Source organism: Rhincodon typus, chromosome 5 (assembly GCF_021869965.1).
Source record: "Rhincodon typus isolate 14 chromosome 5, sRhiTyp1.1, whole genome shotgun sequence".
Taxonomy (NCBI): domain Eukaryota; kingdom Metazoa; phylum Chordata; class Chondrichthyes; order Orectolobiformes; family Rhincodontidae; genus Rhincodon; species Rhincodon typus.
In genome coordinates this window covers 119263741-119290874 of record NC_063336.1, presented here as the reverse complement: position 1 = coordinate 119290874, position 27134 = coordinate 119263741, and the positions used below count along the sequence as shown (strand labels likewise).

Sequence of the window (27134 nt, the reverse complement as noted above, 5' to 3'; positions counted from 1 at the left end):
AGAGGAAGAAACAGCAGTTGAATCCAAAGTGTGCCTTTATTGCGTGTCATAAATTTTTATTGGTGACCAGGAGCTCGCAATTTCAGGTTGGAATTTTATAAAATGTCGGTGAACTGCATTTGGTACAGCTACAAGTAATTTCTGTTTTTTTTCCTGCTAACTGCAAAAAATTTTGAAAACTAAATTCAAAATGAGAGAATAGTTACATATTATAAATAAATAAATTATTCTTCCTTAACAAGGCTAACCGTTAGTGCTAAATATTAGATCGATTAAGAATACTGAATGGTGACATCATATCTCGAGCCGTTTCCCAGAGGAAGTAATTTAGATTTCATCATTCTTTTTGTTAAAAGTACCATTTCTGGGTTTTGTGCATATTTCAGTTGAAATGGTGATGCAAAGGATTTATTTAAAAACAGCTTTCTACTTGAAGTGACTTGCGATTAGTTGTCTCAGTGGAATCAGTTCATTCACTGCATGAAGTCTGTGTGCATAGACTAAATTCACAATGTTAGTTGGAATGGGACCACTTTGCTCCATCTGCCAGCATTGTTATAATTTTAGGCTATGCCGATTTACTGTGTTACCTAAAAAAATTTGCAATTGAGAGAAATTAATTGAAGGATGATCAACGATTGTATTGTGGTGACAGTATGATGCAAGAAAAATGTATACAATTCACTCTGATCTTGTCCACAAAGGAATGGTGGCAATATTTTAATAATTGATAGTTGTGAAAATCTACTTTTAATAACTTCATCTTCCTGTCATGCAAGCTGGGTCTTGTTTGCACTAAGTACTCATGTGTTTATGGTATTTCCTGTTTCTGTCGTGGCAGAACATTCTGTAACAAGAGTAATTGAATTGAGTAACCCAACAATATTGTTCTCTGTATGGGTTCAATGTATTCTGCACACGTCTGTTTCCTTGGAGTATGTTTTTCAAGTATGTAAAATGATAACAGGACTCTAATCGAACAGGATAGTGAGACTTGTGTGGCCTCAAAGCATTTCAAACCACTTCATAACCAAAGAAGTACTTTTGAAATGTGGTCACTATTGTAATTTAAGAACAACAGCAACTTGTATTTATCATGGTACCTCAAATGTCCTGAGCCAATTCACACCGCGTTATCACAAGGTACAAACAGATGAGGAGCAGGAAAGTTGACATTTCGGGTCAGGACCCTTTTTCAGGGTCTGAAACGTCAACTATCCTGCTCCTCTGATGCTGCCTGGCCTGCTGTGTTCCTCCAGCTCCATGCTGTGTTCCTCCAGCTTCACACTGTGTTGACTCTGACTCCAGCATTTGCAGTTCTTGCTATCTCAAAACAGATGAGGTAGGTTTTAAGCATTTCTTCAAATAGGAAAGAAGCAGATCAGTATGGAAAAGTATTTCAGAGCTCAGAGCATCAGTAGCTAAAAGTACAGATGCCATGGTAGAGTGTTTAAAGTCCAGCAGTGTAAAAGGCCAAGGTTTGAGGGATGCATATATTTCAGAGGGTTGTCAGACTGAAGGTGGTTATAGAGATGAAGAGGAGCAAGACAATGGGCAGATATGAAAACAAGGATAAGAATTTTAAATGCAAATATTGCTCAATCAGGAGCAAATCTCAGAAATGTGTCTGTTAATTTTCACAAAGTAAGATGCCAGTAAGGAATGAGGATATTCTCTGGTTAGGTGATTCTAATTGAAGGACAGATGTTGCCTAATCAGGAGAACTCCCTTGTTCTCCTCCACAAGGTGTCATGTGATCTTTACATCCATTCAAGAGGGTAGAGAGGCCTTGGTTTAATTTGTTGATTTTCGGTAGTACTACAGTGAGGTACCAGCTTGAATTTTGTGGCCTGGTCTCCGGGATGTGGAATAAGAATTCACTGGGTTTGCACCGGATGTTGGAATCAAACCATAAATCACTGCTGACACCTAACGTTACTCAATAAAGTTAACCATCAGGTTGCCGTGCAACTATTGAGGAATATCGGGCTGGAATTTAAAAGCAAGGTCAGCATTTTGCTGCTATGCTGAATGATAGGTCCTGACCACAAGCCTCGATGGTAATCTATTTTTAACTGCAAATTGCCTAATTATGTTAGAATCATTGAATCCCTACAGTGCAGAAACAGGCCATTTGATCCATACCGACCCTCCAAAGACCCAGACCCACTCCCCTACCCTGTAACCCTGCGTTCCCCATGGCTAACCCACCTAGCTTGCACATCCCTGGACACTACGGGCAGTTTAGCATGGCCAATCCACCTAACTTGCACACCTTTGGACAGTTGGATGAAACCGGAGCACCCAGAGGAAACCCACGCAGACACGGGGAGAATGGGCAGACTCCACACAGACAGTCGCCCGAGGGTGGAATCGAACCCAGGCCCCTGGCCATGTAAGGCAGTGGTGCTAACCACTGAACCACCGTGCCACCTTATCTAGAAGATGAGCTTGATGCCCACTAGGGGCAGTGAGTACCTGCAGGTGCCAGGCACCAGGAGCAAGTGTCAGCCATGGTCGGGGCTCCAGCTATTTTGCCAAACAGAACAACCAGTTCCTCGGTTGATCATGGAGATGAAACAGGCAGAAAATAATCATGGGAAAAAAGATTAGCAGCAATTATCGCTGGCTAGTTGGCTCCACACATTAAATATCAGGACAATTCCAAAGCAATTTGCTTGGATTCTTTGACAAACTGGAAAGAACTCGGCTCAGTGGGAAAACAATGGAAAATTTTAATCCAAACGACAGGCCTTTTAACAAGTTTCTTAAGGAGAGTACTGGGTCATTAATTGGCAGGATCTCATCATAGCCCTCATTGGCTCTTTGAAAAACCAAAACCACTCCAGAGGCACTGGAGTAAGGGCAACCTTTAATTCATGTCCGTGCTGGACTCTGATCTTGGGACTCTTCCAAAATCCAACCCATCAGCTTTTACTCAAACAGTGTCAGTTTAGAACTTCTCGTGCATCCCATGAAATAAATCAAGCTGCTCTTCAATAGCATACCTTGCAATATTTTAATATTTTTGATTCATTCTACTCTCTGGCATCTTAAGAATGACTGCAAGCCTCCTTTCTGCCCCTCCACCCAGAAAATGAATGTTTACTGTGCGTACAAAATTTTACCAAAAACTCTTTACAATTGCTCGTGTTGAAAGCTATTTGGCACAGGTGCCACAGCTGCTGCTTGAAGATGTTCCAGCTACGTTTCTGCCCTCTCATGTGTTATCTGTTTGGCCATTCGAGTGCTCAACCAGTCATTTGAGTTGTGCAGTCAATTCTCAGAAAGTTAGTGAATTGACTTCCTATGGTGCTTAGTGGTCAAAGTAAAAGGCGATTGTGGTAGAGCACGCAGTTGTAATCTGTATAATATGAGTGACAACATATGAATAAGTTTAAGTTGTTTGCAGTACATAGTTCCTCATGTAATAAAGCACAACTTTATGTTCTGCATATATCCTAATCTTCAGTCTCTTGAAACTACAAGTTATATTGTGTAATATTATTTTGAAACTAGGAATATTTTACATTTTTGAGTTGGAACTTTTTTAAGCTGGGTTGCTACTGAATTGAAGCATGGAGCCTGGACTGCACAGCTAAGCAGGCAGTGTTTGCAAAATATATCATGAAATAAAGTAAGCCTAAAGGGAGTAACTTCAAAATGAAGTATGTCAAGGAAGTTAATTGTTTGAACTACAAACAAACCTCATATTCTCCTAGTCATTTGGATCTGAAACTATCTGAAGCGGTGGTCAGCAAATGTCTTTCTAGAAACTTCTACTACACAATGTATGAACTTAGCATCAAAGTACTAATGAGGTTAATGATACTTGCAGTGATTGGAATGATGTCAGCCAGATGGACCTCAGAATATGAGTTCCCTGATTGGGGCTGTTAATCTGTTTCAATCAGGGAGCTCTGACTGACAGATATAAACAGGAGGGTCAGAGGTTCAAAAACAAAGTTGCTGGAAAAGCTCAGCAGGTCTGGCAGCATCTGTGAAGGAGAAAACAAAGTTAACGTTTCGGGTCCGGTGACCCTTCCTCAGAGCACACCAGGACATCCGCTCTGGTCGCACCTCAGTCTAATTATCTGATTATGCCTATCAGAAATCTTTACCAGGAGCTAGATACAGATTTCCTTATGGCCATCCCCATGATGACTACTTACCCAGCAAATGGAGTTGTGATTATCACAATATCAAAAATCACAAGCTCACTAGAGAGATAGGAAGCTGTACAATTATCCAGAAAGGAGAACTGAAATAACAGAGTTATTTCGGATCACCGGGCCCAAAACGTTAACTCTGTTTTCTCCTTCACAGATGCTGCCAGACCTGCTGAGCTTTTCTAGCAACCTTGTTTTTGTTCCTGATTTACAACATCAGCAGTTCTTTTGGTTTTTATTGGGTCAGAGGTTCAGTTCACTCTGAGAACTGGCTTTGAGGGAACTGGGTCAGTGTCAAGAACTCTCCACATGTAAATGAAGGGTGATTTGGTGACAGGATACTGGCCTCTGTGGAGTTATTTCAATACTCGCCAGTGTTTACATGTACAAATTCAGGTAAGGAGCAAGTTTATGGTTAAGCTGAAATATTCAGGACTTGCTCTCCACATTGTGCTGCTTTGCCAATAACTTTACTAAGGCAGGATTTCATTTTATTTTGGTCTCCATTGAAATGCATGTATGGGATGAAGTTGCTGTATTTGTGTGGTAGATATAAACTACAGTAACTGGAGAGTGAAGTCTTGTCATTGTAAGCATTAGTACCTTCTAAACAATATGATAACTGTTAATTAGTGTAAATCACCCTCTTTAAACTAGCAATTATCTGCTCCAAACATGGAGCCTCATTCATTCTTTGTTGTTGGAAATTTTAAAGATGTAAAACTTAAATGCTTTAATGTTTTTAATAAATCCTTTATCTCCTTTTCCTTAATCTAATCTTTTCTTCGCTCTATCTATTCCTTTATTTCAATTGGATTGACAGTGAAACCACCGCCTCTAATTTGCATTTCTTTCTCAGACCCTGAGCAAATTACTTTATGTTAAAACAAAGATCTGCAAATGCTGGAAATCTGAAAGAAGAACAGAAATAGCTGGAAAAGCTCAGCAGGTCTGGCAGCATCTGTGGAGAGAAATCAGAGTTGATGTTTCAGGCCAAGTGACCCTCCTTCCACACCTGCTGAGTTTCTGCAGCAGTTACAGTTAAATTAAGTTGTTTCTTGCCCTTCTCTTGATGTCCCATTTCCCTTGCTGTGCCATTATTAACAGAAAAAAATCTTGAAGTCTAAAATCTGTTCAAATAATCTGACAATTGACAACTACCATTGAGGTGCCTGCTATAGCAAAATCTGATCCATTATCTTCATCACTGTGATAGCTGAGCACTTGGAGACTGAAAGATAAAGCACTGGCTTTGAGAAGTTATTGTTTAGGCATCAAATAATCATTAGTTCAGATGAGTGACTTTTAGACACAAATTTATAGTGAAACATGAAAAATTAGTGCTTTTACGTTATACAGTCAATGTAAATGAGATAAAAGGTATCTTCTCATTAATAGATTTTCTAAGCATTTCTGCTGTTGATTCCATTGTTCCATAACTCTTAATCTTATAACTGAGCAAGTGTTCAAATGTGACTCTAAAAGTTACATTTTCACTGAGTCCAACTGCCCATTATTTGTGACAGTAATAGGCTATGCTGAACACAGCTGGGGCAATATTTTCAATTGATTTCACTCACAGGCTGTAAGGAATGGATACTGTGTTGTTCTAACCATGATTTTGTTTGGTCTTTTCTAAAAAGTGCGCCCTATACGTACTGCTTCATTACTTGCTTTAAGCCATAGAAGTTTATTTCTTCTGGTTGATTTCAGTTCTCCTTCCCATTCCTTCCTGGATAATTGTACAGCTTCCTATCTCTCCAATGAGCTTGTGATTTTTGTCATTGTGATAATCACAACTCCATTTGCTGGGTAAGTAGTCATCATGGGGATGGCCATAAAGAAGTCTGTATCTAGCTCCTGGTAAAGATTTCTGATGGGCATAATCAGACAATTAGACTGAGGTGGGACCAGAGCAGATATCCCGGTATATTACTGTTTCAACTCACATACAGCATTAGTGCGTTGTTAGTGCTTTCATGATCAAAGTTTAGGAGTGTATAAACAATTCCTCATTTTAACCATCGCTGTCATGTCCAAAATATAATTTGAACAATTTTCAGGGTAGTTGTGTCTTTTTGTTTAAAACATAAGAACTAAAGTATAGAATTTGTCATGTGTGAAATATGGGCAAATTATATCGCGGGATGGCCTGCAGTCAATCTGCAACTCTGGTATCATGAGTGAATTCATGGGGCTCATTTGTTACATGTCCTAGTCTCCACTAATATAGAAATGTGAGATATTATCCTTTTTCAAATATTTCCTTTGGCAAATAGTGGAGGATTCTACAGTGACTTCCACGGTTGCCAACAAGGATATATTTTTGAAACTGTTCTTGATAAACATCTTTGTAAGGAGTTGGAAGTGAAGATCAGTACAACAGACAAATTCCACTCCTCAAAACCCCCTCCAAAAAAGTGACTGAATTGATCTGTTCCAAACAGTTTGATTGGCCTTACCTGGTTGGGGGTGGAGGGGGGGGGGCGGGGTGCAGGATCTGCCACAAGGCAGTGGTGGGAAAGTACACTTTACCATCAATGGCTGTCAGCAGAGGGATAATCAATCACAATAGCTTGATCCAGATCAATTTCTGTCAATTTTCATGCTCCAAGTGGAGCTGACACAGTTTAGTTCTCTGAAAACGGGTGCATTTATTACAAAAGATTAATGTAACATATGTGAGAAGGTCATACGAGATTTAAAAAAAATCTAAATACAAATTTAAAAGTGTATACATATCCTCTGTGTGGATGAATGGAAAATAAGTTTGTGTAATTATATCTAACCAGAAAGTATCAACATCATTCTTTGGCCAGGAGTTTTGCTGATTTGGAAAAGTTCTGTGCTTCAGCCAAGAATTACAGCTTCTTCCCCACTGTTATCAGACTTATGAACAGACCTCTCAAATAAAGTGGATCTTTATTGCATCTTCTGTGTAGTTAAAGTCAGAAGTCTCATGACACCAGGTAATAGTCCAACAGGTTTATTTGAAATCACAGGCTTTCGGAGCGCTGCTCCTTTGTCAGGTCGTGGTGAAGTCACTTCACCTGACCATGGAGTATAACCTAGTGTCATGTGATTTCTAACTTTGTCCATCCCAGTCCAACACCAACACCTCCACATCATGGCTTCTCACTTCTCTGCAGCTGTAAAACTGTATTCTGCATTCTGTTCTATTACTCTGAAGTACTTGTGTAAGGTATGATTTGTCTGGATAGCACACAAAAGAATATTTTTCACTGTATCTCAGTTTATGTGACAATAATAAATCATATTAAAAATATGATGCTGGAACACCAATTCTGGAAGATTCATGCCCAAACCAAACTCTCACCCTACTTTCCTACAGTGAGGAAAGGGGCAGGAGGAATTTTATATGTCTGCAATTCACAGAGGCAGTGGCACGTTTCAAAGTGCAGCTGTCTTGACTCTGAAGCAGTTTCTGCCATCTGTGTATCTGAAAAATTATTCCTGGACTTTAGGTATTTGAGCGAAAGGTCTAAACTTTCTCAAATTATTTGGTGAGGTCCAGGTTTCTCTTTGGTAAGGATTAAGTGTTCCTTTGGGATTATTAACTGTGACTGTTATATGTAAAAGGTGAATAAACCTTGAAGATCTGTTAAGCTGTCAATTAATTTGAAAAGAGAAAGTCTTTCTGTGAATCAGTTGAAAGAAACATGTTTGCAATTTCAGTCAATGTTTGTTGACTTAGCCTGAGAGTTGTCATTATAAAGTGCTGCTAGACTGTTCCCACCACCTTTCAATATCACATGGGGATTGGGGGGGGAGCATCGTGGGAGGGTGTGGGTGCAGTAAATTCAGTTTGATTGACAGCTCCAATTAGTTATAAACTGGTTAATTGTCTTTGATATAAAGCTTTGAATGCAAATGTTTGTTTTATAAGGATTAAGTCCTTGAAATAAATGTTTATTTTTAGAAGAGTTTTTTTTTTCAATTTCATTCATGGGATGTGGGCCAACTTTGCAAACCTAACTCAGCAGTGAAAACTCTACCCTGTAGCCCAGAGATACAGCAAGCTGTCAGAGGTTGCTCACGTTTTAAGTAGAACTGGACCAAAAGGGTTTTTTTCTGTGCTGTAGATCTCTATGACTCTGTAACTCAATGTTTTACACCTTGAGGGAAGAAACAATGGATAGTGTGAAAATATTTTGCCAATAGATTAGAGGTGAATTCAAGCAGTTATCATCTACGTTTTGTTTAATGATTTTGCCTTACTTAATCAATAATATAATTCGACTGTTTTCTTGATTTAAAGAAAAGCATTCTTATAAAACTAAAACTCAGAGAACATTGTTAATTTATATTATGCTGTAAATTTAAGTATAGATCTTTCTACTGCTTAAAAAAAGTTAAATGGAAAGAAAACCTACTGTTTAAGATCTTGAAAGGTCAGTGCTTTGGCACCAGTCGTGTTATGTGGTTTTATCTGTGTTGCTAATCAGCCGGTGTATCCATTATTAAAGTGTCTGACATGTGTGGTACAATTTATGGCAAAATGTTATCTAATTTAAAATGTTGGGAGCATTTTCTTGGGAATTGTTGCTAACATTACAGGAAAAATGATGGAAAAAATGTCTGGTTTTCTTTGAACTTAGCTTCAAACATGAAGGAGTTGTGCAATTAACTGTGATGCTACAGCATGTGGTTGCCATGCATTGGAAGCTGCTATCCTACCAAGTGTGGGACAGTATTTCTGTTCCCAGTAACTTCTCAGCCTTCACTTCACAGTATTTTCACAAGAGTAACTTACAGTAACTTGCAGTAACTTACATTTAAGCAGCGTCTCTAATTCAATAAAATGTCCCAATGTGTTTCACATCGGGAAGAATGTACAAAGCAGCAGTAGAGTTAAGACAGGTATCAAGTACATCCTCAAAAAGTATTTGAGACTTTTCAAAACTGGGAGGACGGTAGCCTGATAAAAAGGTTGCAGAAAGGAGATCTAGAAGGGGTCATGGATGATTGAATATTTGATGAATATTTGACCACTTCATGAAAAGTACTGGCAGGGAGAATGCAGGAGGTGTCAGATTGGGTGGATTTCAGTTCAGAGATGCTGCCTGACCTGCTGAGTACTTTGAGCATTTTCTATTTTTGGTTCAGATTTCCAGCATGCACAATCCACCTATCACTCTTACCTGAAGGATTCAGGAATGTGCTGGGGCCATACGGCTGGAAGAGGTCACCAAGTTCTTCAAGCATGTTCTGTTTTGATATTGTCTAAAATGCTCATATTTGTAAAACCACCTGCAGCACTTTAGGAGATCAGTTTAGCATTCTTGGAAAGAGTTTTTAAAAATATTTTGAAAAGTTTGAAATCTGTCTGTAATGGCCAGGGAGAAATGGTGTCCTGTCACTTTAAGAAAGTGACTTCCTGTTGGTGTCTTGGCTTACTTGCTCTGAGTCATAGCCTGTGGTTGGCTGAAGGTGATTGTAACTGTTCAACGTGGTTACTGGGGCACCAAGACGTCACCAGTAACAACATAGGACTGGCGTGTGGTTCATGCTGTGTACGCAAGAAGATGTTTCTACTTTAACAAGCCAAGCCATCTTCTGCATTTGTGTTTTATCATTTTTTACGCGTGGATACATTGTCAGAGATATACAGGAGTGGATAGAAACCGTCATTAGATCGGACCTTAATAAAGGTTAAGAAAAAGCAATTTTGCACATTTGCAATTATTTTCTGGTTGTTTTCACTGTTGTACCAGTTAGGACATCTTGACTTTGGCAGGAAATAACAACTGGGAAACACAAGAATGAAGTATGTTCAATAATGAGAACAGTAATGTTAGAAATACAGCAAAGCCAGGTCCATTTAAGAGAGCAGTTAGCTCTGTTTCTGCAACATGTCAAGCAGTGATACCAAGAACAAGCAAGCATTGTTTCAGTCATAGGGTCATACAGCATAGAATAGGCCATTTTGGTGTACTGAGTCTGCACCAACCTATCTACAACAGTCCCACTCTCCAGCAGTTGGCTTATGACCTGTATGTTATGATGTTTCAAGTACTCAATCACATATATTTTACAAATTATGAGATTTCCTGCCTCTAACATCCCAAGCAGTGCATTTCCGATGCCCACCATGCCCTGGGTGAAAAATGTTTTCCTCCAATCCCTTCTGAAACCTCCTGCCTTTCACCTTAAAATGATGCCCCCTTGTCATTGACCCTACAATGGATGAAAACAGCAGCTTCCCATTCACCTTGTCCATGGCCCTCATAATCTTCTGTACCTCTCTGAAGTCCCCGCTCAGCCTTTCTGCTTCAAAGAGCTTGTGCAACCTCTGTCCATCACTGAAATGCTCCAACCCAGGCAACATTCTGGTGAATCTCCTTGTGCACTCCCTCCACTGCAATCACATCCTTCTTATAGTGTGGGAACCAGAACTGCACACAGTACTCCAACTGTGGCCTGACCAAAATTTTGTACAGCTCCACCATGACTTCCCTGCTCTTACCTTTATAAGTCATGGTGAAAATTGTTAAGTGTCCCATATGGTTTCTTAACTACCGTATTAACCTGTCTAGGACAACTACCACAAGATCCCTCTGATCCTCTGAGTTTCTTTGTGTCCTGCCATTCATTCAGTATTCCATTGCCTTGTTACATCTTCTAAAGGACATGACCTCCCATTTATTCGGGTTAAATTTCATCAGCCACTATCTGACCAACCTTCCCATATCTCCCTGTAATCTAAGATTTTCTTCCTCATTGTCAATCACTTGACCAATCTTACCATTCCCCACTGCGTTTTCTTCTATATTGTTTATATATATCACAAGCAATGAGGGACCCAGCACTGATCCTGTGGTATACCACTGCACACTGGGCCCCAGTCACACACACAGCCTCCTACCACTCAGCAATTTCAGATCCAATTTATCAAGTTACCCTGAATCCCATTTTTTGACCTTCGTGATCAGTCTCCTATGTGGAAAGTTGTCAAAGGCTTTGCTGAAATCCATATAAACTACATCAACTGTCCTATTCTCATCTATACACCTGGTCCCCTCCTGAAACAAATATATAAAATTTGTTAGGTGTGACCTCCCTCTGATAAAGTTATACTGACAATCTGATCAAGCTTTGCCGCTACAAATGGACATTACTTCTCTCCCTCAGAATTTTCTCCCTTCCACTGATTGTGAGACTCTCTAGTCTGCAATTGCCTGGTTTATCTCTAACACCCTCCTTGAAAAGTGAAACCATATTAGTTCTCCATTCTGAGGAAGGGTCATCGGACCCAAAACATTAACTCTGACTTTTTCTTCACCGATACTACCAGACCTGCTGAGCTTTTCCAGCAACTTCTGTTTTTGTTAGTTTCCCTCCAGTCTTCTGATACCTCCTCGAGATCACAGAGGAATTTAAAATTTGGGTCTGACTCATGTAATTTCCTCCATCACCTCCCACAGCTGCCTGGGATGCAAATCATCTGGACCTGGGTACTTTCCATTTTTAAAATCTCCAATATCTCCTCACGCCCAGTGTCAAACTGCTCAAGAACCTCACTGTCCCTCTTCTGGAACTCTGTACCTACAGTCTGCTTTTCCCAAGTGGAAACGGATGGTAAGTACTGATTTAACACCCAATTAATGCCCTCGGACTCCATTCTCAGATCGCCCTTTTGGTCCCTAATGGGTGCTTCTCTTCCCCTTAATATAGTGACAGAATATCTTGGGATTCTCCATAATTTTATCCACTAGTGTTTTCTTATTTCTCTCTTTGTTCACTTTATTGTTTCCTTCAGTTCCCCACTGCACTTTCCTCCATTGGGCTTCAGTTATTCCCTTTGTATTTGCTCAAGGCCTGTCTTTACCTTTTTATCCAGTCCTGAATATTCATTGATATCCAGGGCTCTCTGGGCTGGGTGCTGCTACATTTCGTCCTGGAGGGAACATGTTGAGCCTGTACTCTCATGAATACCATTTTGAACAACTCCCACTGTTCTGCTGCAGATATACCCAGAAGTAGCTGTTTACTTTGGCCAAGTCCTGCCTTATTTTAATAAAATCTGCCATCCCCCAATCCAAATCCTTTTCTCTTCAGGCCATCTTCTTCCTTTTCCAGATCAAACTTAAAATGTACCGTGTTGTGGTTGCTGGCACTAAAATGCTCTGCCACTGTTACCTTGAATATTTGTCCAGCTTCATTCCCCAGAATTAGATCCAGATGCAGTGGTCCATGTTGAGATAAAAAGCTGTCTGGGTACTTTTGAAGAAATGTGCCCCCTCTAACCCAGCATTCCATCTGTGCAGGACTCCAAGGTCCCTGTGTGGCAGTAGCTTCTGGAACAAGAGCTCAATGCCATGGCTGGTGCATTGGCACTGATGACCGTGTGCAGAACATTGCAGCTGGAAATCTTTACGCTATCACTATATCCCAATTAATGCTGTTGAAGTTGAAATTCCTTAATATAATCACTCTATTATTGTATTTCCACACCACAGCCAATTATCTATCTATCTGCTCCTCTATTGCCTGCCGATTGTTTGAGGGTCAATAATACACTCCCAGTCATGTGAATGTCTGGTTTTTGTTGCTAAGCTGTACCCACAAAGCCTCATTTGATGATCCTTCCAAGATATTGTCCCTCCTTACTGCAGCAACTGACTCCTTAATTAGTAAGTCAACACCGCTTTCTCTTTTTCACCCTGCCCTGTCCTGTCTGAAGATCCTATACTCCAGAATATTTAGTTGCCAGTCCTGCCCCTCACTCAACCACGTCTCTGTGATGGTAACAGCATCACAATTCCACGTGTCATTCCACGCCTTTAACTCATCTGTTTAACCCCTAGTACTCCTAACATTAAAGTAGGGGCCATCCAACCTCATCTATCCCCTTGAAACTGAATATGGTCGAACTTCCTCTACCCTGGTTCTTTGATTGTCGTATGCTGTGTCCATATTGTGTGCCTTTATGATTACCAAAGGTACCATTGTATAATTTTTGTAAGTGTTTCCCTGGTATTTCAGTTTTCAGTAGAAAAAGTTGATTTTTGGACTTTGACTGTATTAATGATGAAATATGCCCACAATTTTGAATTTAGAATCTGTTTCATATTGGCTGTAATCTATTTTGTTCAGAATCAAAGATTCGCTGTCAACCATGACCATCATTAAGCCTGGAGCTTTCAGCAAGATCTGTGGGCCATTACATCTAGTTTTTTTTAAAATTGGAAACTGTGCACCCTTTTAAATTCAACTATGAAAGTGGGAATTGTATTAGGAATGAGGAACTAGCTAAATAAACTGAAATTGCCCTTTCTGGACCCAGGTCAGAAATACACGACACCAGGTTATAGTCCAACAGGTTTATTTGAAAACACAAACTTTTGGATAAATCTGTTGGACTGTAACCTGGTGTCATGTGACTTCTCAGCCAGTCCAACACCAGCACCTCCACATCGTTTCTGGACCCAGACACTGGTGTATTTCCTACCAGCATGTTACAAGTCACATTAAATTGTGCTCGCTCTGTTGCTTACTTTTTGAATCCATCTGATGGATAACTTCTTTGCCATTAACTGGAAAATTGATGAGTAAGCCAGAACACACACATCAAGGGAAGTTATGATACTATTTGCAACAGTGGGGATGGTTTAACAAACCCGTAATTTTCCTTTACTGTTGTTTTCCACAGACAGCTAGTTGAGTTCGTTATGTTAGTGCAGTGTGAATGGTTAAACATTCACACATATCTGAAAATCTCATTATAATGGGAAACACTTGACCTACATACACAATGTAAAAAGTGTAACAACTGTAAATCAAATTGTGCCGACTGGAAACACAGGCAGATGATTTTTAGTATGTTTGGCAAACATGATCTTCAGCATAAAAACCAAAAGAACTGCGAATGCTGTAAATCAGAAACAAAAATAGAAATTGCTGGAAAAGCTCAGCAGGTCTGGCGCATCTATGGAGAGAAATCAGAGTTAACTGTTCTGAGGAAGGGTCACTCGACCTGAAACGTTAACTGATTTCTCTCCACGGATGCTGCCAGACCTGCTGAGCTTTTCCAGCAATTTCTATTGAACTTCAGCATTCTGAGCTTCTATGGCACCGTGCATTTTGAGTCAAGACAATATGTAATAGAGATTAGTATTCCGGTATAAATTAATCTTCATTTTAAAGTCAGACCTTCCATCTTTATCACAAAGTTTCAAGTTTATACTGATGTTTATTGGTCTGCCAGGTAGTTTTTGGTCATCATGGCATCATTTGGTTGACATTAGGGGGTGAACTGCAACTTTTATTCATTTTGTTTCTGTTCCCTTTTTGCTGACCATAAATAAAAGCCTATGTTTGGAATTGTCCAACTGCTTGTCTGTATGTAATGTTCCCCTGCTGGACAATGACAAGATGTGGGTGTCCAGTGAACATTTTGGTCGGAACAGCAGTGACTTAGAGAAAGAGGGTGTTTAAGTGGATTGTAGCTAAACAGCAAATAGCAGGAGACAATGGAGTTACATGTGCAAGGAAGAGTCAGTCATGTCAGCTCTGCCGTACCATTACAGCTTGCCAACACTTCTTCAGGTGCACAGTGCTATTTTACAGATGGTGTGGGTGCAACGGATTGTTGGTCTTTTTGCCAATATCCAGTGAATGTGGAGATGTTCTGGAAATAGCACTTGGTAAGCTGAGGCTAAATTATCTCCTGCTATTTGCTGTTTAGCTACAATCCACTTAAACAATAATTGATTTTTGATGCAGAAGATGCTGAGTAACAGTAATCTAACACTTATAGCATTGTTGAAAGGGTGCTTAGGCTGACGTTGACTGTAGTATGCTGTGTCCCTATTTATGATTACTCAAGGTATCATTGTATAATTTTTGTAAGTGTATCACTGGTATTTCAGTTGATTATTGGAGTTTAACTGTATTAAAAGTGAGAATTTCCTACAATTCAGGATTTAAAATCTATTTCATATTGGCTGTAATCTCTTTTGCTCAAAGTCAAAAATTAACATTCTGGAGGTTAACATATATAGTGTACAATTATAGCAACGTCATTTGTTCAGTCATTTGTGAACCTACAGTCCTGCCGTTATTTTGAAAGCAGATATCGAGCCATTAAATTCCAACATAGACATATCATAATGTAATACCACACTGCCACTATGGAGGCTCTTCAATACCATGGCTGGCCAAAAGGTGTAATTAAAAACTGACATTTACACGGACAGTTCAAATAGCTGTTTAGACATAAACAAAATTCCTCTTCTTTTCCTCCTATCCCATCTGGGAGAGAGATCGAGTTGCTGTGGCAACATGCACATTTCCATGCATTTTGTGGTCAGGTGCAGTGGATTCTGATGGTGGAGCCTCCAGGTTCCTTTCCATCACAACACTGAACAGGAATCTCTGATTCTTAGCATCTGCTGATATTCAATCTGTTTGGCCTCATTAGTGAAGATGTGCACCTGAAGTATCTGACTTCCTCCGTTTGGACGTTTATAATGGAAAGGTTTGATGCCAAGAATATACGACCAAAATTAGATTTTGTTGACAAGATGTGTCCACAGATATATGAGCCTGCCAGTTGTTGACCGTGTCAGTGCTCAGCGATACACTTTCTAGGTGAGTGCAGAGCAAGCTTTTTACTAGAAACTGACGCCTATGAGTATAAAGTGTTTTTCAAATGCAAGATACAGGAAGTAAATACAATGCAGCGAATGTTACTTCCTCCCCTGTCCATCGCGTCTAGTTCCTCATTCACTAGTCTGATTGTTTGTCAAGACTTGGCCAGTTAATATTGGCAATCGACTGTTGAGAGCACAAATTCATGTAAAGTATCAGCAAAAGGGAAGTAATTTTAAATGGCACACTTCCCATTTGTGTTGACAGTTTGTTGTATTTCAGATCAAGTAATTTGGTTACAACAACAGCTCTGTGGTTTGTAGATTTCAAGGTGCAAATGTTAATCCAAATTATGCATATTGTGCCTGTAAGATATTAAACCATTAGCCTCAGTGATGTTGAGAAGAAGCAGAGGAGACCAGTTATCTGCATTGGCTTGGCACCTCTGACTTAGATGTGCAGACAGTGGCTCTGACAACAACCATGGAATTGGATCAAGTCATTATAGCAATCAAAGTCAAGTAAGAGATTCTAAATTCAGGTGACTGATCAGTTCTATGTGAAGGTGTGGAGGGGATTTTGGAGTTGAAATCACTTTACAGCAAGGTCACTTTAGAGATTTGTGGATCAGTTGATATAAATAGAAAGGCACAAATTAAAAGTTGCTGTTTACTTCTAGAGCAATTGGCTTCTTTTCACATTAAATATTTTTTGCAAAATGACAAAGTGATTGTTTTATTCTGCCCTGTAGCATTTTCAACATGACATCATTTATTTCATATTCTTTTTGCTACAGGAAGCTTACTGATAAAAATCAACACCCGCTTCCTTATATGTACAGAAATAAAGTTACAGAAAGCGGAAATGTCACTTTTTTTTTCAAAGAAGCACTTTTATTTCGCTGACACAAACTGCATTACTGTGTTATTCAACCAATGAGCTTAGGAGGTGGAAACGACAAAAAAAAGCACAGCAGCAGCTTCAACCGTTCAGAGGTTAAGTCAGAAAAAGAAAATGTTACATAAAAACTTTTATTCTGATCAATACAAAGGTAAGCAGCACTGTTATTCAGTTGGAAACTTGTGTATTTTAGAAAATCTAGTGGCTGTTAAAGTGACTAATATTTTCAATATGCAGAATCCCATTTGTCGTGGTTGATATGTGGGAGGAACCCAAACTCAAGTTTTCTTCAGTCACTTTAACTCTGTAACCTTTTTTCAGATATGCAAATAAATCTGGCATTTCTGTGCAGTGTTGCATTCTTTCTTCACTAAAGCTGATTCAAAGCTGAAATTGTCTTCCATCATTCCTGAGGCCTGATTTTGAAATTCACTGACTATATACTGTAACACTGAATTTACAGCAGACCTAGCGTGACCAATCATTGCAGAAGTAATACTGCAGCTTAAAAATGCCTTAGAATAGGACAGAGTGAACATCACGGGGAGAAATTGCTCAATTTTTCAGTTTGTGGTAAATAGCTCTGCACCTCTCGTGTCTACTATTGCAATGTGATTGGTCTTGCAGACAGACAGGTCTTGAGAAATCAGACCTACTCCGACCGTGGACACAGCTGCAATAGTTTGTTTTGTTGAGTTGTTCACTGCAGCTACCATAATTTAATTCAATGATACGAGTATCAACCGCGCAATGAGAGAAACTTGACACCTTCAGAATTACACTTCCCTTTTACTGACCAGAAAGAGAAATTCAGTAACTATGTAAACATTTGTGAATGTTGATTTCTGAAATGGTTTAAAAAGGCAGCTGGGGAACAACAGGCAGACAGAATGGTAACACAGTTATGAGTGCAGCTTAGTTATGTTTAACATTCCACTAATTTTAGCACAATTTCATTTGATTGCATCCACAACACATAAATACTGGGACTGAATCCTGCAGGGTCCACACATAATGTCAGTGTCTTCTTGTCTGGACCCACCACTTTCCCAGAGTAAATGTACGAGTCATTTCAAATGTTTTATTTTGATTAAGTAATGAGTTAGAGGATTTTTATATTATTGTGTGAAGTTGAACTCTGATGAAACTGGGTATATCTTTATAATACCTGCAGTTTGTTTTAAGCAGTTGTTGAGTTCTGTCAATAGTCTATTGGCTAGTTACACAGTTGGGTGCAATTCGTCACAAATTTTATTTGCAATCTGTGTTGAACGAGCAAATGTCAGCCAGGGGAGATTCTAAAACACTGCTATTGACATCAATATGTCAAGGAAATGCAGATAACCTGCTTCAAAATGTTTCACAGTGGCTTCTACTGGGAAATGTGTACACATAATTGTCAATAGCAACAAGCCTGCATGCTGTGTGTCTTTAGTGATATGACTATTTTTCAATACTTAAAGAACTCCGTGAGATAGTACAGGTCCTCCCATCAGCCTTGCGCTAATATAACTTATTCATGAGTCAGCACCTTCAGGAAAGGGGAGTCATTCATACAGTGACTCGCAGTTGTTACTGGTCCAGCTGCAGTTGGTCACATCACGATATAAGTGCATAAATAATTGGACTGGGGTGATGGAACTGATGTGTGCATGCAATCTGTGCTACCAAATCGGGAAAGTAAATAACACAATTTGGTCATGATGTATTATTTAAAGACACATTCTTTCAAGTGAGCTGCCTTCAACACTGCTGTGTGCCAATTTCCAATGCTTCCTTTCACAAAGCGAGCAATATATGATAACCTTGTTGATGCAATGTATAAATGTACAGTGTGGTTAGTACTGAACTACAGAACAGGAAGCATCCAGATTCAGTATCGTCAGTTTGCTATTTGAGTAGTGTTGATAATGAGAATACTGATTTTGGACTCAGTATCCCGGGATTCAAGAAGGGAGAATTGCTCAGGATTCTTCCCAATGAGCTCCACTTAACTTGGGTGTATAGTGTTGGGACTGCACTCAGCTCACTGACACTGATACATCCAGTGCCATGTGATAACTGGGAACCTGTGTAAGAGATGAGAGGGCTATCAATGTGATAATAATGTTTAAATTGTTGCATAAAAGGGAACTGAAGATACAAATTGGAGAAAGAATTAATATATTTCATAAAACAGCCTACAAAAACAAAAGCAATTATATAAGAATGTTTTATGTTACTAGGAATAGCATATTTAAATTGAAATTACCCAGGGCTGTCTAAACTTTATAATCTTCTATTTTAACAATGTAAGGTGGTACAAATCCATGTGAAGTAAAAATTAGTGACCACCTTAAAGAAATATCCATCTTGGGAAGCGGTACTTGAAGTAAACATAGTTTCTTTACTGTTGGATTTTCACTGCTAGGACTATGGGACTGCCTTTACCCAGACGGACAACTGGATAATGGGATTAAAATAGTTAGGTGTTTATTTCTGACCAGCACAGATTCAATGGGCCAAATGGCCTTTTACTATGCTGTAGACCTTTATGACTCTATGACCGACTTCCAGGAATTCAAGAAAATGGCTCACTGCGGAAATAACTCCACAAAGGCCGGTATCCAGTCACCAAGTGACCTTTTATTTACCTGGTGCCTTGTACATGACACTCACCCAGCTAGCTCAGAGCTGGCTCCTGCGGTGAATAGAATCCCTGACACTCCTGTTTATATCTTTTTTTTTTTCTTTTCTGCACAGAGGCTGGTATCCTGTTACCAAGTCACCCTTCATTCACATGTGCACAGTACACTGGCTGTAACCAGCCAGCTCGGAGTCAGTCCCTGAGGTCAGGAGATGCTGAAGCCCCTGTTTATGTTTTTTGTTGTTAGTTTGTTTTTCTTTTACTTGTACACAATACACTGGCTGTAACCAGCCTGCTCAGACTAAAGTTATCACTTGATTCCCAGTTACCACATTGGCACTCCTGTTTATTATCTGTCAGCCAGGGCTCCCTGACTGGGGCTATTAACCTGGTCCAATCAAGGAATTCACATTCTAAGAGGTCGACCTGGCTGACATCATTACAAACACGACATCCCTCCTTCTGTAGGTCCTGGGATGTAGGCCATTCTTCCTCCTGTAGCTTCTCTGCTTCAGATACCCACAGCCCACCTCTTGTGCCCATAGCATTGTGGCTGAACCTCATCTTCAGGTGATAACGGTGTCAAGGCTGCGACATCTTCCGTGTCCATCTCGACCTCCGAGGTTTCTTCGACGCCAGGTGGAGAGGGATAACCCATGGACTCTGACAGTTTTGATTGATGTTCTGAGGGGCTGGGTATGTGTTGCTCCTGCTCCATTCGCAGGTTTGCAGCTTTCAGGTGGATGATGGATGGTATGGAGCTGTCCTTACATGCTGAATGACATTCACCTTCAGGAAATACTCGGATTCCATGCTTGTAACCGATGGCTCCTTATCATTGACCAACATTTCCGGGAGTCCGTGTATTGCAAAGGATGCCCGCAACTTTTCAATCTTCGTCCCCATGTTTGATGAATGAACTCTCTGCACGTGCGACCACTTTGAATGGGCATCCACAATGACTAAGAATATAGACCCCATGAAAGGACTTATATTGCCATTCCCATGAATTCCAATCCTGGCCACCAGACATTCCTTCTCGCCAACATTTTCAGTTTGGAAACCCCTGAATGACCCAGGTGGAGCTCAGCCAGTATCTGGGAGCAACCTTTGCTCAGGACAATCACTTCTGCTCCCCACAGTAATATGCCAATCTCTACTGTGATCTGGTCTCTCCGAGTCAAGAAATGTTTCCGTTCTGGTTGTGATGACCCTTTTGTTTCGCCCATCACCACTTGCTGTTTTAGTTTTGCCAGGACAGGATTTCTTTGTGTCTTCAGTCTGTCATCAGTGGTGCCGTAAAGGAAGTCCAGAAAGTTTAAAACCAGAACGGGCTCTTCAAATGGTTTATTCAGCAGTGGGAGGCGGCTTAATGCATCTGCATTTTGCTACTTGTTCCCCTGGATGTTGTTCCAACTTGTAACTGTACACACGCAGAATGACAGCCCACCGCTGAATTTGACCTGAAGCTATGGGCAGCACGGCCCTGTCCTCTTTACGTAGCCCTGGGGGGGTTTGTGATCTGTTACTTTTTAAAAGTTATGTCCGTAAAGGTATTGGTGAAACTTTCTCACGCCAAAGATAACTGCCAAACCTTCCCTCTCTATCTGGGTGTCTACACGCTCTGCATCAGCCCGAGATCAGGCAGTATACACTATCGGGTGTTCCTCTCCATTGGGCCACCAGTGAGCTATCACTACCCTGATACTGTACGGAGAGGCGTCACATGTCAGCACCAGACCTCGCTTGGGATTATAGTGAGCCAACACCACAGATGCTGCAAGCTGCTTCTTCACTTCCCTAAAGGCTACTTCATGGCTACGAGACTATTTCCAAGGCTGACCCTTATTCAATAGCAGGTGTAAGGGTGCCAGGATGGAGACCAGGTTACATATGAATTTTCCATGGTAATTCACTAGCCCAAGGAAAGCCCTAAGCTCCGTTACAGAGGTGGGAGTGGGGTGGGGGGGGCACCTTTGATTGCCCTCACTTTATCTTCCAACGGGTGTAACAGCGTTGACAAGACTGGGTGACCCAAGTAGGTCACTTGGGGGGCCTGGAACACACATTTTTCCCTCCTGAGGCATACCCCCCCCCCAGAGAAATGTTTAAGCACTATGTCCAAATTCTCTAAATGTTCTTTAGTGGTCTTCCCGGGTATTAGCACATCATCCAGCCCAATGGGGACCTGGAGTAGACCTTGTAAAACGTTCTCCATCGTCCACTGAAAAATGACACAGGCTGATGATACCCCAAATGGCAGTTTCTTATATTAGTACAAACCCTTATGGGTGTTAGTTAGAGCGTACGTCTGGGAATCCTCATCTAACACAATTGCAGGTACACATAGCTCATACCTCGCTTCACAAAGAGCAGCACCCCCCATGGCCAGCTTTGCATAAAAATCCTCTATGCAAGGGATTGAGTGTTTATCCAGCTGTGAGAAGTGGTTTACAGTTTGTTTAAAATCTCCACAAAGACGAACAGACCCATTGATTTTCACAATGGGTCTGACCGATGCTGCCAATTGGTTTGATTCCTTCACTTTCCAGCCTCCTGATTTCTGCCTCTACTTTTACCCATGAGGCAAATGGCAGTGGGTAGGCCCTACAGAATCAGGGAATTGCTTCTTATTCAATATGTAAGGTAGCCTTGGCTCCTCTGATAGTTCCTAAACCTTCCTGACATACTTCCAGCTATTTAATTAGGACTTCACTCAGGCAGCCAGTTTCTACTGGAAAATTGTTGAGCCAATCAAGGTGAAGCTTTCTCAACCAATTTTGCCCCATCGAGCTTAGGCCTGAGCCTCTTGCTACAATCAGGTGGTAGCTGAACCAGCTGCTTTTCATAAGAGACGGGAACCCAAATTGTACCCTTAACCTGTAAATGTTGTCCGGTGTAGGTTCTCAATCTAGCCGAGGGTTAGAGTCCAGAGTGAATCTTGGTAGAGACTGGTTCAGCAATTACTGATACAGCTGTATTGGTATCAATCTCCATTAGAACCGGGTGACCATTTAACTAGGTGTTTACTTTCGTTCTGCTTTTGGACGTTGCTAAGCAATTTAACTGTTCCACTCAGATGTAGGTGAGCTTTTCAGGGTGTTTGTTTTGGGGTTTTGCTGTGGGCTGACCTGGATTCCCTCTGTTCAGGATATGTCATGAGTGAGGCTATACAATTGCCTTCACTCAAGCCCAGTCAGCCTGGCGATGGTGTCCACTTCCATCGGAATACCCTGCAGCTCATGCTGCACTTCCTGCATTTTCCAATGATAAAGCCAGTTGTAGTGCCTGTGTGAAGTCCAGTTGGGCTTCAGCTAGTAGGCGCTTTTGTATGGTCACACCATTAATCCTACACTCGTTGCCACAGAAATAACTTGACAGAGGCTGGATCCCATCACCAAGTCACCCTTTATTTACACTGGAGGGAGCAGGACCCCTGATACTCCTGTTTATATCTGTCAGCTAGGACTCTCTGACTGGGGCTGTTAACCTGGTCCAATGAGGGAACTCATATTCCATGAGATCCATCTGGCTGACCTCGTTCCAATCATTAGAACCACCAACTTCTTGAAGACACTGAAGATAGCGAATAAATGCTGGCCTTGGGAATAACTCCTACATCCCGTGTAAATCTGTTGAATTTAGTATGTTATAGGCATGTTGTTATATGTTGTTGAGCTCACTATATTCGAATGGTTAACTTGTGTATCTGTGCTGCTGTCGTACTTGCTGGTCAGAATCTGGGTGTCATTTTTGTCTGTGGTTTGTGTTACGTGCTGACTGAATGGGTTTTACAAAGCCTAATAAAAACACTTGTTCTGGTGCAGCCAACAACGCTCTGAAATATACAGGTGTTCCTTGTGGTTTGTGGATGCCTGAAGAGGCAGTCTGTTGAAGTCATTTTATGGGTCATGCATCCTCTGCCTGAAGCTCCAAGGAAGATTCAATTGTAAAGGGTAAAGAAAATAATACACAGTGCTGATATTTCAGCAGAATTTAACAGCATTCTGTCAGAATATTTTGGGAGGCTCCTGCTTCTATAGGTGTGTGGCTAAACAACAGATTCTGCTAGTCTCCTGCTGGAGTTGTGACCAGAGATCTGATTGAATCACCTGGAATTTTCTTCAGCTGCTACCTTTGAGCTCTTTCAAACAGAACAAGAGTGTGTATTGTAAATATTCCGATAACTAATGCTCACTTTTGTTGTTAACTTGGATTTTTAACAACTTCTTGTTAGCAGCCGGTTATTCTCTAACAGTTATCTAACTGTTACATCACTATTAGTAAATCTGATATCTGGATCATTTTTTCCCTTTATACAGATTTATTCTTTTGAACTTTCTGCTCCTTTTTGTTCTTCTCCATCCATTGTCAGTCGCCAAAGTTGTCCCAGTTTTTTGTAACCAGCCACGAAAATCTGTGAATATGGTCACAGGTGACGTTGGCCATAAATTTCCTACAATTTTTAGTATATAACCATGTCTAGGCTTTAAGGGTAAGGCTTATGTCAGGGTCTTGATCACTGAGTAATGAGGGGTCCTCACTTGTGTTCGTGAACACTTTATCTTTCTAATACATGAACGTCTGAAAGAATGATATTAAGCAGCCGTGACCTTTCACTTTGTTTTGTCATCTGACATTCAGTTAACTGTGACCTACTTTTCTTGTCACATGCATCAGAGTTTGTGCAGGTCAAGAACATGGATTAAAAAGTCATAATTTACAACTAGACCTGGCAATGCTATTTTGTAAGTTATGCTTTTTTCTTGTTAGTATGAAGTACCACTTAATCCGCCTAACACTAGACATTTTAAATGGTTTTAGTTATGGCTTGTGCTCAAATTTTACAAGGCAATGGATTAAAACAATATAGCTATGCATCAAGTGGTGACAACAAAATCTTTATTTTTTTTGCTTATATGCTTTTATTGGTGGAACATGGTGGGTGTGATGTTGGATAGACTGCAGGGGAGGGAGCTGGCAATGAGAACAATCAGCAGGAGACATCAAAGGTTGCACATAGTAACAGTGCGGAATGTGAATGTACAGAGTCATAATTCTTGAAAGAACTGCACAGTGATGAAGCAGCTTCCACATCTTATAAAGAGAATAATGAGTACAAAGTGTGGTTTGTATTATATATCTAATTAAGTTTCAGCATAAACCCAAAAAACAAAATTAACTCTCAGGTTAGATCACTTAAAAACCTTCTCAAGTACCTAACTTTTAGAAAAAAAATGTAAACGAAACTTGTATGATTCTGTTTTTCTCCAAATTTTGGTCAGTCATTGTGAAGTGAATTGCCAGCTTGTCTATGATAACAAGGTGTAGAGCTGGATGAACACAGCAGGCCAAGCAGCATCAGAGGAGCAGGAAGGCTGATGTTTCGGGCCTAGACTTCTCTTTGGAAAGAAGTCTAGGCCCGAAACGTCAACCTTCCTGCTCCTCTGATGCTGCTTGGCCTGCTGTGTTCCTCCAGCTCTACACCTTGTTATCTCAGATTCTCCAGCATCTGCAGTTCCTGCTATCTCTGCCAGCTTGTCTATGTTGTTGTTCGAACATATCAACTATGTAGTGGTGGAAATTGTGCCTCTTTTGTGGTTTGTTTTCTGCTGATTTTGTTGGTTGCTATGCAACACATATATGATGATATTTTCTCTAAATGGTTAACAATCCTGACGTGATAACTCCAAGATAATCCTATTTATAATATACAAATAATAGAAATTGCTGGATAAACTTGGCAGGTCAGGTAGCATATGTGGAGAGAAAGCAGAATTAAAACTTTAAGCCTTCAGAACCTGCTGAGTTTCTCAAGCAATTCCTGCTTTTTGTGTCAATTAGATCTCCAGCATCCGCAGTTCTTTGTTTCAATTTAATTTGTAATTAAAAAATAAAACTAAAATTCCATCACTCTGATTCTTGGAACAAATTTAATGTTGATGCAATAACTTTATTTTTCAAATACAGTGAATACAATATTAATTTTTTCTTCCTTTTATCAAAGTTTCATCCAGGTTATCGCCTCAACCAGCTTCACCACAGTCAAGTTGCCCTTCTCCTTCCATCTCACAGAATAAGATTATGTCTCCATCCCAGAAGCACAGCAAGAAAGCCCTCAAACAGGTCAGTGCCTATTTACTCCAAATTGCTTTCTGCGTCTTTGCAATGTTTCCATAGACATCGCACACCAGAAAGGTGAAAACCCAGTTATTCCCTTGTTGCTAGTGATCGGGATGTTAGTGGGTTTACTTCTTTAAGAGCTAGTTATACAGGATTACAACTGGATGCAGTTAACTTCAGCTAATCAAACACAATTAGCCCTCTTGAATTCAGCAAATTCTGTTGCTCCCAAGGGTTTCATTTCCAATCTGTTTTTTTGCAAGAATCAAGTAGGTAGTAAGGTATCATTGCCTTTTATAAAAAAAGTTAGCTACTTTGTGATTAGCTATAAAGTTTTTGTCAAAAAAACAAATTTCCAAAAAACTGATGACTTATATTGGCACAAAGTTTTTAAGTCCAGGATACTTACATCATTTTTTTTTTTGATTTCATACAATTATCTTTGAATTTAAGTAGATTGTTTAAAATAAAAACTGATATGTTGCATCAAAATAAAGTAAAATTTAATGCTTTATAATTTTTCAGTCAACAGCATAGGAGGCATTTCCACTTAATAAACTGAACAGTCAGAACCTGACTCTGATGTTTCTTGGCTCACTTTTGAACCCGTGCCCCATAATTTATGTCAGCCAGCCACTGAAGAAATGTTCGTGAACTGTGAAAAAGATTGAAGGTGTCAATTTCTCCATATGTACAAAACCATAAAACTGTGTCAATAAAATCATTGTAGATTTGGAAATAAGGTTTTTAAAACTATTATTAATTGTGAACCTGAAATTGTGATGATGCATTTGAAATCCAGAATGCAACAATTGTTTTTTGTGTATTAATGCTATCCTTTTTGGTTGGGATAAATGTTAAAGATTCAAAGTAAAAGTAGATAATTTGTCATTGAGAGTTGTTGTGAATTTTGTTAGGAACAAATTCAGTGTCATGTAATCAGGCATTGAAATTTCCAGTTTCTTATTGGAATTAGTGTGAGGGGAGAAAGGCATTGGAATGGATGATCAGACATAATGGTATTTAGTATTGCTACAGGGTTCAACGGGCTGAATAGCCTTTTCCTGCTTCTGTGTTCCTTGTGTGTAATCCCATCACACCTTCTCGTGCTAATCTCACCAGAATTTGTGACATTATGAAAATTCAATCTGTTTCCGTGGGACAGACAGGGGCAGGTGTGACAGTGGCTGTTGGCTCCTTTTTATTGGCCAGTAGCTTCAGTGCCCTCTCCCCTGAAGGAGAAGTGGCTGAGATGTCAGGTGGAAGAGATAGTAGTGGTTTCAATGCTCCTAGCAGGCATAGTCCTGTCTAGCCGGTACATAAAGGGAGCCGATCTATTCCCCTTGTTATGTCTATATTTGCCGCTATTGAGAGCAGTACTGTACACCTCCGCTCATAGATTCTCGATCTATCGGGAAATGAAAGGTTTTGGGGGAAGGGCAGGAAAGTGGACATGAAGAATATTGGATCAGCCATGATTGTTTTGAATGGCAGAGCAGGCTTGAGGGGCTGAATGGCCTAACCCTGTTCCTATTTCTAATGGACTTATGGTTTTATTGGGACAAACGGCCTTCATTGATAAACTGATCTTGCATGGACTGCTGATAACAAGGTGTAGAGCTGGATAAACACAGCAGGCCAAGCAGCATCAGAGGAGCAGGAAGGCTGACGTTTCGGGCCTAGCCCCTTCTTCAGCCTTCCTG

At 40.3% G+C, this 27134-nt stretch overlaps 1 protein-coding gene across 11 annotated transcripts in view; it reads left to right on the top strand.

The window, feature by feature from the left end:
* The window catches only part of LOC109913001 (putative Polycomb group protein ASXL2), a 245321-nt gene that overhangs the window by 161532 nt on the left and 56655 nt on the right, over positions 1-27134 (top strand). For 9 of the 11 annotated variants that reach the window (XM_048596839.1, XM_048596836.1, XM_048596838.1 and 6 more), the window contains one exon: positions 25316-25434. In XM_048596839.1, coding sequence (XP_048452796.1) covers positions 25316-25434 — 119 coding nt within the window. Of the gene's footprint in view, positions 1-25; positions 87-16717; positions 16834-25315; positions 25435-27134 lie in introns of those variants that run through there. The other 2 variants (XM_048596847.1, XM_048596845.1) reach the window with 2 other exon arrangements.